The sequence below is a fragment of the Astatotilapia calliptera genome, chromosome 18, assembly GCF_964374335.1.
Source record: "Astatotilapia calliptera chromosome 18, fAstCal68.1, whole genome shotgun sequence".
Taxonomy (NCBI): domain Eukaryota; kingdom Metazoa; phylum Chordata; class Actinopteri; order Cichliformes; family Cichlidae; genus Astatotilapia; species Astatotilapia calliptera.
In genome coordinates this window covers 18,602,376-18,616,137 of record NC_137439.1, presented here as the reverse complement: position 1 = coordinate 18,616,137, position 13,762 = coordinate 18,602,376, and the positions used below count along the sequence as shown (strand labels likewise).

The window sequence follows — 13,762 nt, the reverse complement described above, 5'->3', positions numbered from 1 at the left end:
TATTATCTTTGGCACAATGAAATTTAGCTTTGGAGAACCTCTCCTTTGCCATAATATAGTCCAAGTCACATCAGGCTTTGAAAGGCTAAACATGAATTATAGTAATTGTATAACTGAAGCTCTTTTATTCAATTAGTAATAGCAAACAGGAAAAAGACAAGAAACAAGTGTCTGCATAATAGTTGAGCCTTTGTTCACTCCCTTCAATAGAAACTTTCAGTATGCAAACTCTTTTGAGTTTGCATGTACATGTGCCTCCCTCAGTGTTGCTGTGGGGCTGTTACGAGGGGTTTGTAGTATGTGTAGACCTTGTTACAGGGTTGCCACAACTTACCCGCAGTAACAAATATATCTTCATACATACTTCTTCCTGGATTTGAATCCAAAAACAAACTATAAAGAGTAGGCTTATGATAGAGAGCATGTGCCAGACTGTATATAAATAACTGTAAGGTCTGATGCGCACTGCTTGTAGTGTGAAAAAACACCTTTCTATAAGTGCACACTCTAGTGTGTTAGCACACAGGAATAATGGTGTCAGGCTATCATAAGTAGGAGACAGTAATATGGTAAATGGTCTGTATTTATATAGTGCTTTTACTAGTCCCTAAGGACCCCAAAGCGCTTTACATATCCAGTCATCCACCCATTCACACACACATTCACAACTGGTGATGGCAAGCTACATTGTAGCCACAGCCACCTTGGGGCGCACTGACAGAGGCGAGGCTGCCGGACACCGGGGCCACCGGGCCCTCTGACCACCACCAGTAGGCAACGAGTGAAGTGTCTTGCCCAAGGACACAACAACCGAGACTGTCCAAGCCAGGGCTCGAACTGGCAACCTTCCGATTACAAGGCAAACGCCCAACTCTTGAGCCACGATCGCCATTATGCATCAATATCATTTTAAAGAAAATTATATTAATGGATCATTAATTTATATTATATATTCTAGCAAAATATACACAAACAATACTAAAACTATAGTTCAGACTATCCTGCATTAACAGCCTGTTTGACTTGCTATGGTATTCTGTTCAAACCATGCTAGCGTGGAAGGTTAAATTGAGTTTGAGCTTACAAGCAACCCATACTGGATTATTTCAGCTAGGCCCAAAGCTTGGTAAAAGGCATTTAGTAAAAAGAGAGACTTTTGTGATTTAAGACTTTTTTAACAGTTTAATTCCAGTTACACAATTAAGTTTAATCTTATTTTATTTCAGCTAAGCTATATTTCTAGAGTGCCACTTCACAACAACAGGCCAGGTTTGCTTTATGTTCAGGTAAAGACTGTTTAATACTAGAGAGAATTTCACAACAGCCAGATGACTCCCTATGAACAAGCATTTGGCAGTGGTGGGAAGGAAGAACTTTACTTTTAACAGGGAAAAAAAAAACTGGCTTAGGTAGGTGCAGCCATCTGCTCCCCTTGGTTGAAGGCTGAGGAGAAAGAGAAGACAGAAAATAGGAATACATGGAGACCCCAAATAGGGTAAAACACATACTATGAAGGAGGTGGGAGTAAATGAACGATTGTGGCATGGGGAGTAAAAAGACAGGAGTGGAGGAGAAATGCTCAGTTCATCATGGGAAGTCCCCAAGCAGCCTGAGCCTACAGCAGCATAGCCAAAGGGTGGTTCACGAACAGGATCATCTAACTATAAGCTTTATGAAAAAGGAAAGTATGAAATAGAGAGTGTGTCTGTCTCCCAAACTGGAAGCTGGTTCCACAGGAGATAGCTGAAGGCTCTGTCTCTCATTGTACTTTTGGACCTACTTTAGGAACCAAGAGTAAGCCTGTACTCTGAGACCAAAGTGCTCTATTGAACTAATATGATACTATGAGGTATTTAATATATGATGCGGCCTGATCATTCAGAAATCTGTGAGGAAAAGGATTTGAAATACAATTCTCGACTTAACATGGAGCCAACAGAGAGAAGTTAATATGGGAGAAATACGACCTCTCTTTCTAGTCTCTGGTAGTACTCTAATGTTATGCCATCCACACTAGATATCTGGTAAGACATCATGTGGAATATTTCAGACCTAATATAATAGCTTCAGGATGGCTCCTGCCAGATTTCCATTTCGACTTTTGAATAATTTCTCCCACTTCCTAGGCATAGGTAGCTTGCATCTATCACATCACCTGCGTCATCCGACTAACAAAAGGTGGGGAAACCACTGCAAGTAGAACTGGAACCCCTTTCTTATACCCCTCAGCTGCAATTAGCTAGAGCTATTAGAGCTAATGGTCTTAGAGAAAATGTAATATAGTAATGTGTAAAAATATTAAGACAGAGAATTGTAACAATATATCAGCTATGATGTGGCAGAAGAGTGATGAGATAGAGCCCTGACCAGTGTAACCGCTGATTATTAGCCTACATTAAACAAAACATGACAGAGTCTGTTATGTTCATGAGATTGTTCAAGTTTGTTATGCAAAAATTAAGATTTTACCACAGCGAGTTTCTTTTTCAGTAACTGAGGAACAATAGAGATCTCAACTCTATGGTGTCATCGGTTTCCCCACTTGTTGGCTTCCCTCGCAGCGCCAAATGTACCCTTCCCACCCACAGTGGACAGAAGTCAGTGACACTACTATGTGGGGAAGAGAGACAAGAGGAGGGGGCTGCTTGGGTAATGCTGGGAGGCTCTAATAAAATGTAATCCTATTATATGGTTCCCACTAGAGGGCAACAATAATAAAGGTTTCCCTAATAACATGAGCAGACCAAACCCAAATGGAAAACAGCTCCTCCGGTCAAGTCCCACACTTGTACATATATCCTCTCATTAACCCAATTGCTGTTGGGCCACATTACAACGACAGGCCTTCGAGATTTAGCCATGATGGGGAGGCAAGAGTTAAGTCAAACAAATGTGTTTCATCAAACTGCAGTTTGGGCTGCTCTGCATAAAGGAATTGAAGGGGGAGGACGGGGAGGAGTGAGGGAATGTGTGCGGGTGGGAAGTTGGAAGCAGAGCCCCGAGGAAACCAATCAGAACTTCTCCACCCTCCCTTCCTGTGTCAAAGCCATTGGGGTCTCAGGTGTGTGTTACATGAGCTAATACCTCCCAAACTTGATTGTTTGTGTTAGAGTAATCAGAGTTTTCTAAATTACCATTTTGGAAATGATAGTCCTATCATTGGTAAACAAAATCACAATATAGTTGTAGTGGAACAACACAAACTAGAAATCACATGATAAGAGTTGATAGCCTAGCAACCCCCCCCCAAATAATTATGGAGTTTAATTCTTCCTCATGGGCCAAATAAAATTAAAGCTTTCCAAGTGGTAAAGTTACCAAAAAAAAGCTGGGCTGTCATCAGATTAGCCACTTTACAAACAAACTCTTTTGCACAGAAACATTTTTTGCTTGACTTAGTCAAAGGACTAATATTAGGAAGAAATGACAATCTCCCTGCTAGAAAGGGACATAAACACAAACTCTCATATTTGTGTGATATGATAATGTAATGAACGAGTTATTCCACTTCCTAGCCATCTCACATAAATGCAGCATAATATTTATCATAAGTGACAAGGTGAGTGAGAATATCAATCATATCCTCTAGACAGCTTGAGTTATTAAGTGAGCCAATGTAACAGTATTACAAAACCCAGAATAACAAAGTTATTTCTCTCTCTCTCGCTCCATTTCAGCATGTGTGTATGTACATGTACGTGGAGTTTAGTGTGTGTGCGCGTAGGTGTGTGTCTGTGTTTATGTTTCTGACAGCATCAGACAGAGAGAGTGTCGCATGCCTTCCTGTTCCTGTACCACCCTCCAACCCCAGAGCCGCAGACTCAAGGCAGTTTCCAGAATCAAACAATTTCACGCAGCTACTGGAGGAGGAAATGAACTGAGCCCAGAGCAATAATAAAATTATACAAATGTTATTACAGACTCGCCTGCTACTGTCCTACTTTAATTCAAATTTGGGCACTCCAGGCAGTGCTGGTGGCAGAGACCTTCCTGAATAAATCAACATTAGCTTACGTCTAAATTATTAAGGAAGTGGGAGACTTTCTTGTTTATAGTATGAATTATTAAACAAGTGTTTAACGCTGTTTTTCTTCACGAATCCCCAAATATTAATTGCTAATGATCTTTAAGGTGTATGTTTTATCTTTTGCCCTTTCTATTCTACGCTGGGAATGGGGAATCTGAGGTCGCAAGAAATTGGTCTGTTTTCAATTAGATAAGGACGGGGTGCACTTTGAAATATAATTTTCTGGCATCTATGTGATGTGCAAATGAATCTTTGGGTATAACAATATTCCCATCATATAGCCATTGTTGGTATTTGAATGTGAATGTAAATTAATGACTCATGGAAGCAGACGCGATGAGGGCTAGCCATGCGTTATCAGTTTTCTGTTCAACATCTTGCTGACAAGCCATTCAAGATGTTCACAAACAACAGCTGAAAAAAATGTTGGTGTATTATTTGCTATCACTTTTTATTAGCTTTTCCTAATTGAGGGGTCTGAGGCAAACTTTTGAAAGTTTGTCAACATAGAGTGGATATATTTGTTTGATATACTTTCGTGAGGCGTTGTAGTGCAATGATAAACACTGTTGTGTCACAATAAGAAGTTTCTGGGTTCAAACCCTCCAGCTGGCTGGCATCCTTTGTGTAGAGTCTGTATGGTGTCTCTGGGTACTCTGGCATAAAAACATGTATAGCTCGGGCATTTGATGAGAATGGCTTCCTGTCTGTTTGTGCTAGTGGTTTGCTCAGGATGTTGTTTGGTAATTTCCAACTGTCCCGCATTTATCTAAGAGTCAATGTCTGTGTATGGAAACAAAAGTCACATATACTTTCAGGTCACAAATATTCATCAGGAAAATGTCACCTGTCTTCTTCAATGTAAGTTGAAGATGAGTGGGGTCAATAAATCCAAACCAACCAACGATCAATTTCTCATCGTCTGTCTTGAGAGGAAACAGTCAGTGCATAAAACATCAGATTTACGTACTCATTTGTTTGTGCTATATAAATGAAAGGGTGCTGGACTCAAAATACTGAAGCCTTAAGGGACATAGCCCCATGCAAGCAGGTAAAGGATGGTGCTGTAAATGCTCAACTCCAGTACACAACAGTATCTGAAGAGTCACAGTTGGAGTTAATTTCGTAGCACATTCTATGCAGTTCAGTTATAGTAATAGTAGGACAACACAGCAGAAACAAGAAGGTACTAATATAGAAAAGCAAGTTATTACCACTTAATTACCAAATTAATATCGACTACTATCCAAGTAATGATGAATGATGCTATGCTGAAATCTATGTAATCAGGTAATAAAAAGCCAGAAACCACAGGTAACAATGTAGAAACAAATCAATTAGTGACAGTATAGTAATATATTAGTAACAATATAATAACCTGCTAGCAACATAAGGCAATATTATTGATGCTTTAAACATTAGTGTATTATTACCACATTATAATGCTGGTATATCCAATGCATTCTTTTTTTTTGACGATAATGATGAAAACATTATATTTAATCTTGCGGCTTTTTCCTTGGAAACATTTGTTGTAGTTTCTGTGTAATAAATAGGAGGCAAGGCTTCAAAATCAAACCTTTCCCCCTTCTGTCTAATTCCACATTAATAACCAGTTAAAGCAAAGTTCAAAAAGTTTGAGCTGGAATAGTATGGATATTTCTGTGCCTGATTTCTAGTTGTAAACACATAAACGACCACATATCTGCAGGTACTCATCAAATTTCTTAAAGTTTGCTTTAATGGGACACAAACATGGAATTAGTTGAAAATGGTCACTTGGGGTTTGCAGCCCTACTCTTGGCTATTACACAGAAACTGCTGCATGTGTTCTCAGGTAATAACCACAACATGAAGCATCATTTTTGCATTGCTAATTTTAAAAAAAGAAGAATGCAGAGGACATAAGGTAGTATTGAAAAGTCAGCATATACAAATTCTAATGCATACATATTACCATTTTATTATTATCAGGTTATTGTTTTGTTACCAGGATATTATTATACTATTACTAATTACATTCTAGTTATAACCAGTTGTACAAATTTGAGTATTTTCATATTACTCAGCTATAATGGGTGGTGAGAAAAAGAGTTACCTAGGCATTACCTTGGAAATTAAGTGGTAATAACTTGCTATTTCTACGTTATTACCTTTTTGTTTCTGCCTCATTACTTCTCTATATTTATTACTGATGGTAACACAAAAAGTGTTGCCATTCATTCTTAAATGCACACAATAAATAAATACTATAACTAAATCAATTTTTAAACTTGTAATACAACCCTTAAGAGAAAAAAAACATTATTAACTTACTGGGACTCTTGTTGTACTAATACGGGGGCTGCACAAGACCTAATACTGCTGTTTACTTTGCATTTGATGATCTAGATCGATTTAAATATAGAGTTGTGAAAAAGACGAACTGTCTGCCGACTATGGCAGCGTAACCTGTCCATTAAAAGCTCGTGGCTGCCCTCCCCTGGAGAAATGCAAAAGGGAACCCTTCTCACACCATGGCCAGTAGATGATGCTGTTGTCCCATATAAAGGTTGTGCTGAACCAGTGACTTTGGTATGATCCTATCAATATGGGAGTAATAACACTTTTGAGTCAGTATCTGACTCATACTTGTATTTTCACTTTGCAAATGCAATCTAGTTGCACCATGTAGACAAATTCAGTGGATGCAACAGAATCAGTGGGGCTGATCATTTCCTCCATGTTGTAGAAAAAGATGAGATAGCACCTATTTTTTTTGTGTGTGTGTGTGTGTGTGTTTTTTTTTTCAGTTAAGAAAAAAAAATCCTATAATAGATCACCTCTATTTCCTATCAGAAGCGTTATCATTTCCTGTGCTTTGTTGATGAAATGAGATTACTTGGAGATATTCTCAGCGACTTAACTCACAAGGAACACACATCCTAGACAGTTATTGGGCCACAGGGAGACATTATCCATGTGTAGATGAGCCAGTACATCAGTGATCTGGACTTATCTTTTCCCCAGAGTCTACCACCTACCATAAGAAAGCAATGAGCCAAGAGGAATGGATAACAAAAAAACAACAACATATAGGTATCATTACTAGTTTTCTTATGGAGGCTGAAATATTAAGAAAGATGAATTATTAATGATAACTGAGTAGTAGAAGGTTTATTATTGCAACTTCACAGTTTTACATGTTCCAGATTGCGAGCACAATAACTGAATAATACTTGAACATAAACATAGATTAGCCAATTATCCTATAAAAAAGAGAAGATATGATATACAGCCAAGCAAACACTTACAAGAATATAGATCTATAAAACAAAAAAACAAGAAAAATATTTTATAAATATGACATTTTTACGAAATGGAAAATGATAAAAATAAACAGCAAAAAGTGGAGTTTGATTTTTATTTAACAAAAAACAAACAAAAGACATTGTGTTTCAAACAAAATGAGCTGTGTTTATTTTTCTCCAACTTAATGCTCTGACTCTGATAATAATGCTTGTCAGAGCTGTCTTACTTTGCTTGGGATCTGTAATGTGATTAATGATTACAAGGAAAGCCTCTACTTTTAATTACATATAAAGCTGTTTGGTGGTGGTGGTGGTGGTGGTGGTGGTGGGGGGGCAGTCTTAAGTTGGATAACCCCAAAGTTTGATTGTGATTGTGCTCTACAAATTAGTCTCCATTTCCAGTGCACGTGATAGTCATACTTCTCCTGTTAACATAACATCAGCTTTCTCCACGTTGATGTTATGGATGGAGCCGGGCTTGACGGCAATGTCCCCTGCCTCCACTTCCCTGTATTTCCCCGTTGGGTCCTTCTTGAAGACTTGTTTCATCCTCTTCTTTATCTCAGGGTCGGGGCAGTACAGGTACTCATACAAACCAGCAGCCAAGATACCTCCGATAATAGGTCCCACCCAGTAGACCTAACACAAGCAGCAAGACATACACCTTAATTAGTCAATTGGTTAATCGGTGCCTTGTTAGAGGTAGGTACGTTTTGTGTCTGCAGGCTGAAGTGACTTCTGAATATGACGGCAGACACAGTGAGAACGAGTTACACTTGGTGTCATTCACATCATGGAACACCCAATTTTTATGTCGCTAGGCAAATTATTTTAATTAGCAAATAATTACACATTAATAAACTGTGACTTGACGCCTTGAAGGCTATGATGAGTTAAATAAATGGTCTGGCAAGGGTTCACTCAACTCATTCAATTAGGATTAGCACTTCATTGATCTCAGTTCAGCATTTCTAAAACTCACAACTAACTAGTCACCCTCAGTTGAAGCATTTTTTTTTCATTGAACCAACTTAAAGAGACACTTCGCACCTAAAAAGGATGTTTATACTGTATATTTAACATTTATAACATTCCACACAGAAAGACTGACTTTTCTCTGCTATAACAGGGAAGAAATGCTGAATTAAATTTCGCCTGCACAAACTCCTTAAAGTAAGAATAACATCATACAGAAGGATCTCTCACCCAATGGTTCTCGAAGTTAAGTGTGACCATTGCAGGACCAAAAGAACGGGCAGGGTTCATGCTGGCTCCTGTGTATGGGATCTGCAATATGGATAATAATACTGATTTTAGTCTAAAAGGACTGTACATCATAAATTTGCATATTATCAATATGTGTGTGTGTGTGTGTGTGTGTGTGTGTGTGTGTGTGTATGTATGTAAACAGCCCAAATGAGAAATCAGTTGTGCGTTGTGAGAGATGATATCTGTTTCCCTGTGCATTCATTTTCTCTGCAGGTTTCAGGAAGCCCCCAGAGATTGGTTGCCATGCGATGGCGTGTGGGTGTGAACACTGACAAGTGTGAGTATCACACATTCACGAATAGATGCTTGATCCACCTGCTCTTTTTCCACTGAAAAAGCTTGCACTTGAAAAGAACTTGCACTGAAATTCTTTAATTTGGGAATGTAATGTGAGCTTCAGGTTAATCTTTAAATCTGTTTCACTGCTAGTTGTAGGAGTACTAGATGAGTCAGCTGATATGTAGATGTGGTTGCAGAAAATTTCTAAGGCTCTGATGTAGTTAAATTTTTTTATATAAGTGATCTGAATATACCATTCCTGTGAATGTGACATTGTTTCTATCTATATGTATTTATTTAACTTGCTGAAAGCTACTTACTGCAAATAAGTGCCCTATCACTACAGCAATACCAATAGCCAGGCTTGCAGAACCACCTAAGTCTGTGCGTTTGGGATCACAGGTGGCGAAGACGGTAAAAACCAGTTCAAATGTGATCAGGAGCTCCACGAGAAAGCCGTGTCCCACGGATATGGTGGGATTCACCTAGGATTCAGAATCAGAATACCTTATTAGGAAACAATGCGGTTGGGAAACAAATGATGAAAAGAAACAATAGGAACAATAGTAAAAACCTATTTTACATTTATCATAACCATAATAACAACCAAGTTCTTACTGTGGTCACACCAAAGGACCCTCTGGCAGCAGTAGGTGTGACTAAGTAGAGAATCCCAGCTCCTGTAATAGCTCCCAGGCACTGAGCTGCCACATAGAACACAGCCTTTGCCAGGCTCAGTTTTCTAGTTACAACCATAGCTGCAGTGACTGCAGGGTTAATGTGTCCACCACTGATGTGGCCAAAGCATTGCACCATAGTGGCAATAGTAAGGCCAAAGCACAGGGAGATAAGGACTAGGTCAGCTGGCGGAGGCTTCTCCTCCCCTGCAGCCCAGTTGATGGTGGAGCCCAGGCCAAGAAGGACAAAGATGAGTGTGGCTAGGTATTCTCCAGACACAGCCCTCCAGAAGTCCTTGGTCCAGATCCCTTTAAATGCCACCATTATGTTCTGACAGTTACACCAGGACAGCAACCTCCTGGCAAAAAGAATAATGAGAAAAATGATTAGCCTACTTGTGGATTCCTAGTGTGTGCATGTGGCTGGAATTGTACTGAACCCTATCAGAGCAGCTGCCTTTGGGCAAAACATTTATAACTCCACTAGGGATTTAAGCAAGTGACTTTTCCATGACAAAATGCAATTGAGAGCATTCTTTAAACATTGTACATAAGGGCAAATTATCATTCTTAGAGTCAAAGCATACAACTTTTAATTGCTGCTACTCAGTGGACTTTAACCAGGATGAGGAAAGACTGTACATTGTTTGAGTATTAATGCTAAAAGGAATCTGTTTTGTACGAATTCAAATATCTGCAAAACAAAAATGTACGTTCAAAAAACAATATAAGACCTGCAAACCTGCAGGACAACAAACAATAACTTTGAAAAAAAAATACAAACAAAAATCTAAAACTTACCGAAAGCAATAATGTATTCTCTCTCTCCTTGTCCCCATAACGTGAAATATATTTCATTCATGCGTCCTGATGATCTTTTCAACCAGCAGAGACACTTGACTCTTCATTTTATCTACTGTACAAGTTGTAATTGCTGTGACCTGCAGTACTTACAGAGGAGCAGCAGGTCGTGCGTGCGCAGGGTTGTTGGAGAAAGCAGGTCTGTCAGATGAGCATGATCCACTCATTGTGCCCTGGGATTGCATCCAGCAGCTTTATTAGGTTACTACCCGAGCATCCCCTCACAGGAATTAAACATCCTGCTCAGGAGGAGGGGTCAAGAGATTTGCCTGCTGAGCAAACAATATCTTTGATGCACACAGTGCAACTGCACATTTACTCATTCAGTGCCAAATCGCATTCATATTGGAGCTTTGAAAACTTGCAGGAGTAAGAAGAATATTTACAAATGATTATTTTTTAAGGTGCAAAGTCACCAGTTCAGAAAAGTTGTCAAATAAAAAATAATAAAATAAATCACTCACTCAACTTCATCTGTTAATGACCTAAAAGTGTTAGAAACAAAAAAAATCCTTTATATCTTTAAGTTTTTACTCCTTCTCTGCTGAATCTCCACTTATGTGCACACACACTAGGCGGAGTTTGCTCATGGGAACAGAAAAGGTTCCCGTCAAAAGTCACAACAACATCTACATTCTTGCACTTTACAGATGAAGTCAATAGGATAGGGAGTCTGTGCACGTGTGTGTTTATGTGTGTGTGTAATTGGAGTGACATATTTGTCACAAATGCAAAGAAACAAATATTATTTGACACTTCTGAGGTCTTTAACGTTCATTTGACAGCTGGGTCAAACTGACCCAAACAGTATCTATGCCATATAAACATGCAGGAGGGTTTGCAGGTTTTCATCTTTTACGGTGATTACACTTATTAATCCAAGCAAAGAAGTTTTACACTATTAAAACTATTTAACTATTCGGTTTAAATATGCCCCGGGTCAAATTTACCCAGGAACATCACTACTGTTACTGAGAGGCGAACACAACAGGAGGGTTAAATGTGTTCAGTAACAACCAAACAAGCAATATTTTAAACCCTTTTTACTGTTTTTCTGCCTTCTACATCTCTTCTTCACTCCTCCTCACTGTTATCTATCTCACTGTCCTCACTGTCAGAAATGATTTCCCTAACATGCATTTGATAATATGTCATAACATTCAAACCAACCTCAAACAAGTGTTAGAAAAACATCCATTACTGCAGAGTGTTGGTCTGAATCGGAGAAAAGTGAATTTCTAAATATGCTAAATTAAGTAAAACTGAAAAATCCTGACAGGAGGCTTCTCTGCTCCTTTACTACTCCTATTACTTTGTTATTACTATTATTATTATTACTCTTCTTTTGGCTTCTCTTCACTGGTTGTCAATAAATTTTAGGTTTCAATTTAAAATTTCAGTTTGAACTTTTAGGGCTCTACATGGTAAAGCTCCCCAATGTATCTCTGACCTGTTGAAACCTCATGCTTCTTCCCCAGCACTTAGGTCTTCAGGTCAGAGGTTGCTCTTGGCCCCATGTACTCTGTTCCAAACACGTGGGGATCCGGCTTTTCAGGCAGTGGCACCAAGGTTGTGGAATTCTCTTCCACTGTCTTTACGCTGTGCAGACTCCACTGACTCTTTCAAAAAGCAGCTGAAGACGTCTCTATACAGACCAGCTTTTAATTAATTTGTTGTTTTATATTATTAATTTATTTTTATTTCTGGTATGGCACTTTAAAGAAACGTTCCAAAGTAAATAATCTTACCTTCTTCTTACACTTTATGACCATGCGTGAGAAAAGGCAGTTGAGCCATTGGTGCTTTGGTTGGTTGTAATGATTTAAGGAAAAAAAGGACAAACAGCTTGAAAATCTTCAAGCTGCCTGAGCTGAACTATTGCAGGGGAGCGTTAAACACAGACATGCTGAGTAGGTCACTGTAGCAGAAATTCTGACTGTATGTCTGACTGTATGTCATTCAAATGTTAGCCTTCATATCAGACAGCATACCTAACAGTGGTTAAATATGAAGCTGTAATCGCTAAACATAAAAGCAGTACTTTACTGATGCAGTGTATTGACACAACTAAATCAAACATGTTGATTAACTTTCTCTGACAGACATTCTTACAGTAGTTCTGGATGTCATTCAAATGACAGGCTTATCAAGCAGAGAGCATACAAAACAGGGGAAACTATTAAACTGTATTCGTTGAACATAAAAGCAGCACTTTCCTCCTGTAGTTTATTGACACGCTTCCATCAAACATGTTGATTTAGTTTCTGTAACAGACATTCTTACAGGACGTTAGGTTGGCATTCAAATGACACGTTTATATAGTAGGCAGAACATGTGATAGAGGTCAAATATTAAGCTGTAATCATTCTTGCTGTGCAACTGCCCATTTATAGTCACTTTAGATGTCCACCCGTTTATCACAGCCCATTTAAAAAGTTGTAAACAATAAAACCCCTCAACAATAATAAGGTATGGTAATCCCAAAATAGCTTGTTATGAAAAGATTGCCATATTTAGATCATTCAAGGTATTACAATAATTTCAGTGTAATATCTAAATATTACACTGAAATTATTGTAATACCTTGAATGAAAACAAGGTATATCAGGTTAAAAAACTATTCAAGCAAAATGTTTTGGCTAAAGTGATTTTATACAAAAATACATCATACTAAATATAAACACATACCATACCTAAATAAATACCATACTATAAATACTGCTTAAATATCTACATTAAAATAAGACAAAATTACCCTGATTCTATCAACAGTTAAAAATGTTATGATCATAACATAACATGAAGCTGTGAAAAGGATCATATACATAATTTACAGTTTTACTTTTGGTTCATTATGCTTCATAAGTCTTAGAATTTGTTAGTTTGATTTTTGGAATTTAGTTTTTAGATTGCAGATTTGCTACTGTATCTACTTCCACCATAAAAAAAACATGTGTACAGATCTCACACGCAATATTTTTTCATGTGAACTCATTTAGTTAGTTGGGGTGACAAGAGCAAATTAACAAAACAGGAATAAAGAGTGCTTTGTTTTGTCCTTTTGAACATCACCTCATTGTTTAAACAAGGCAAGACCTTTGACAAGACCACTGTGCAAAAGGTTTTGGGGATTAACCCCATTAACACTGGCCTAGTTCGACAGTCTGTTGGTATACACACATCCAAGTTATCAGCTTAAGAAGATGTGCAACGACCATTAAAACCATAAATTGTATGTTTACTTGAAGTGAAAAAGTGATCCCCTTAGACTGATTGCTAGTTTTGGTCCCCTTGTTTTGCACTGACTTATCAGTTCTGTCACTAGTTAGTTAACTGCAACCACCCAACCAACCCCATGA

At 38.2% G+C, this 13,762-nt stretch overlaps 1 protein-coding gene across 2 annotated transcripts; it reads right to left on the bottom strand.

Moving 5' to 3' along the window:
- Positions 1-7,168: 7,168 nt before the first annotated feature.
- Positions 7,169-10,724, bottom strand: LOC113010811 (aquaporin-4). Of its 2 annotated transcripts, none has more exons than XM_026150030.2 (5): positions 10,497-10,724; positions 9,484-9,901; positions 9,186-9,350; positions 8,524-8,604; positions 7,169-7,956 (listed from the first exon to the last, which is right to left on the bottom strand). In XM_026150030.2, exons 1-5 carry the CDS (start codon positions 10,586-10,588, stop codon positions 7,732-7,734), a joined length of 981 nt encoding a protein of 326 aa, XP_026005815.1. In that variant the 5' UTR covers positions 10,589-10,724; the 3' UTR covers positions 7,169-7,731. The 2 variants fall into 2 exon arrangements, with proteins under 2 accessions (XP_026005815.1, XP_026005816.1); XM_026150031.2 differs by having other exon boundaries at positions 10,344-10,607.
- Positions 10,725-13,762: the final 3,038 nt, after the last annotated feature.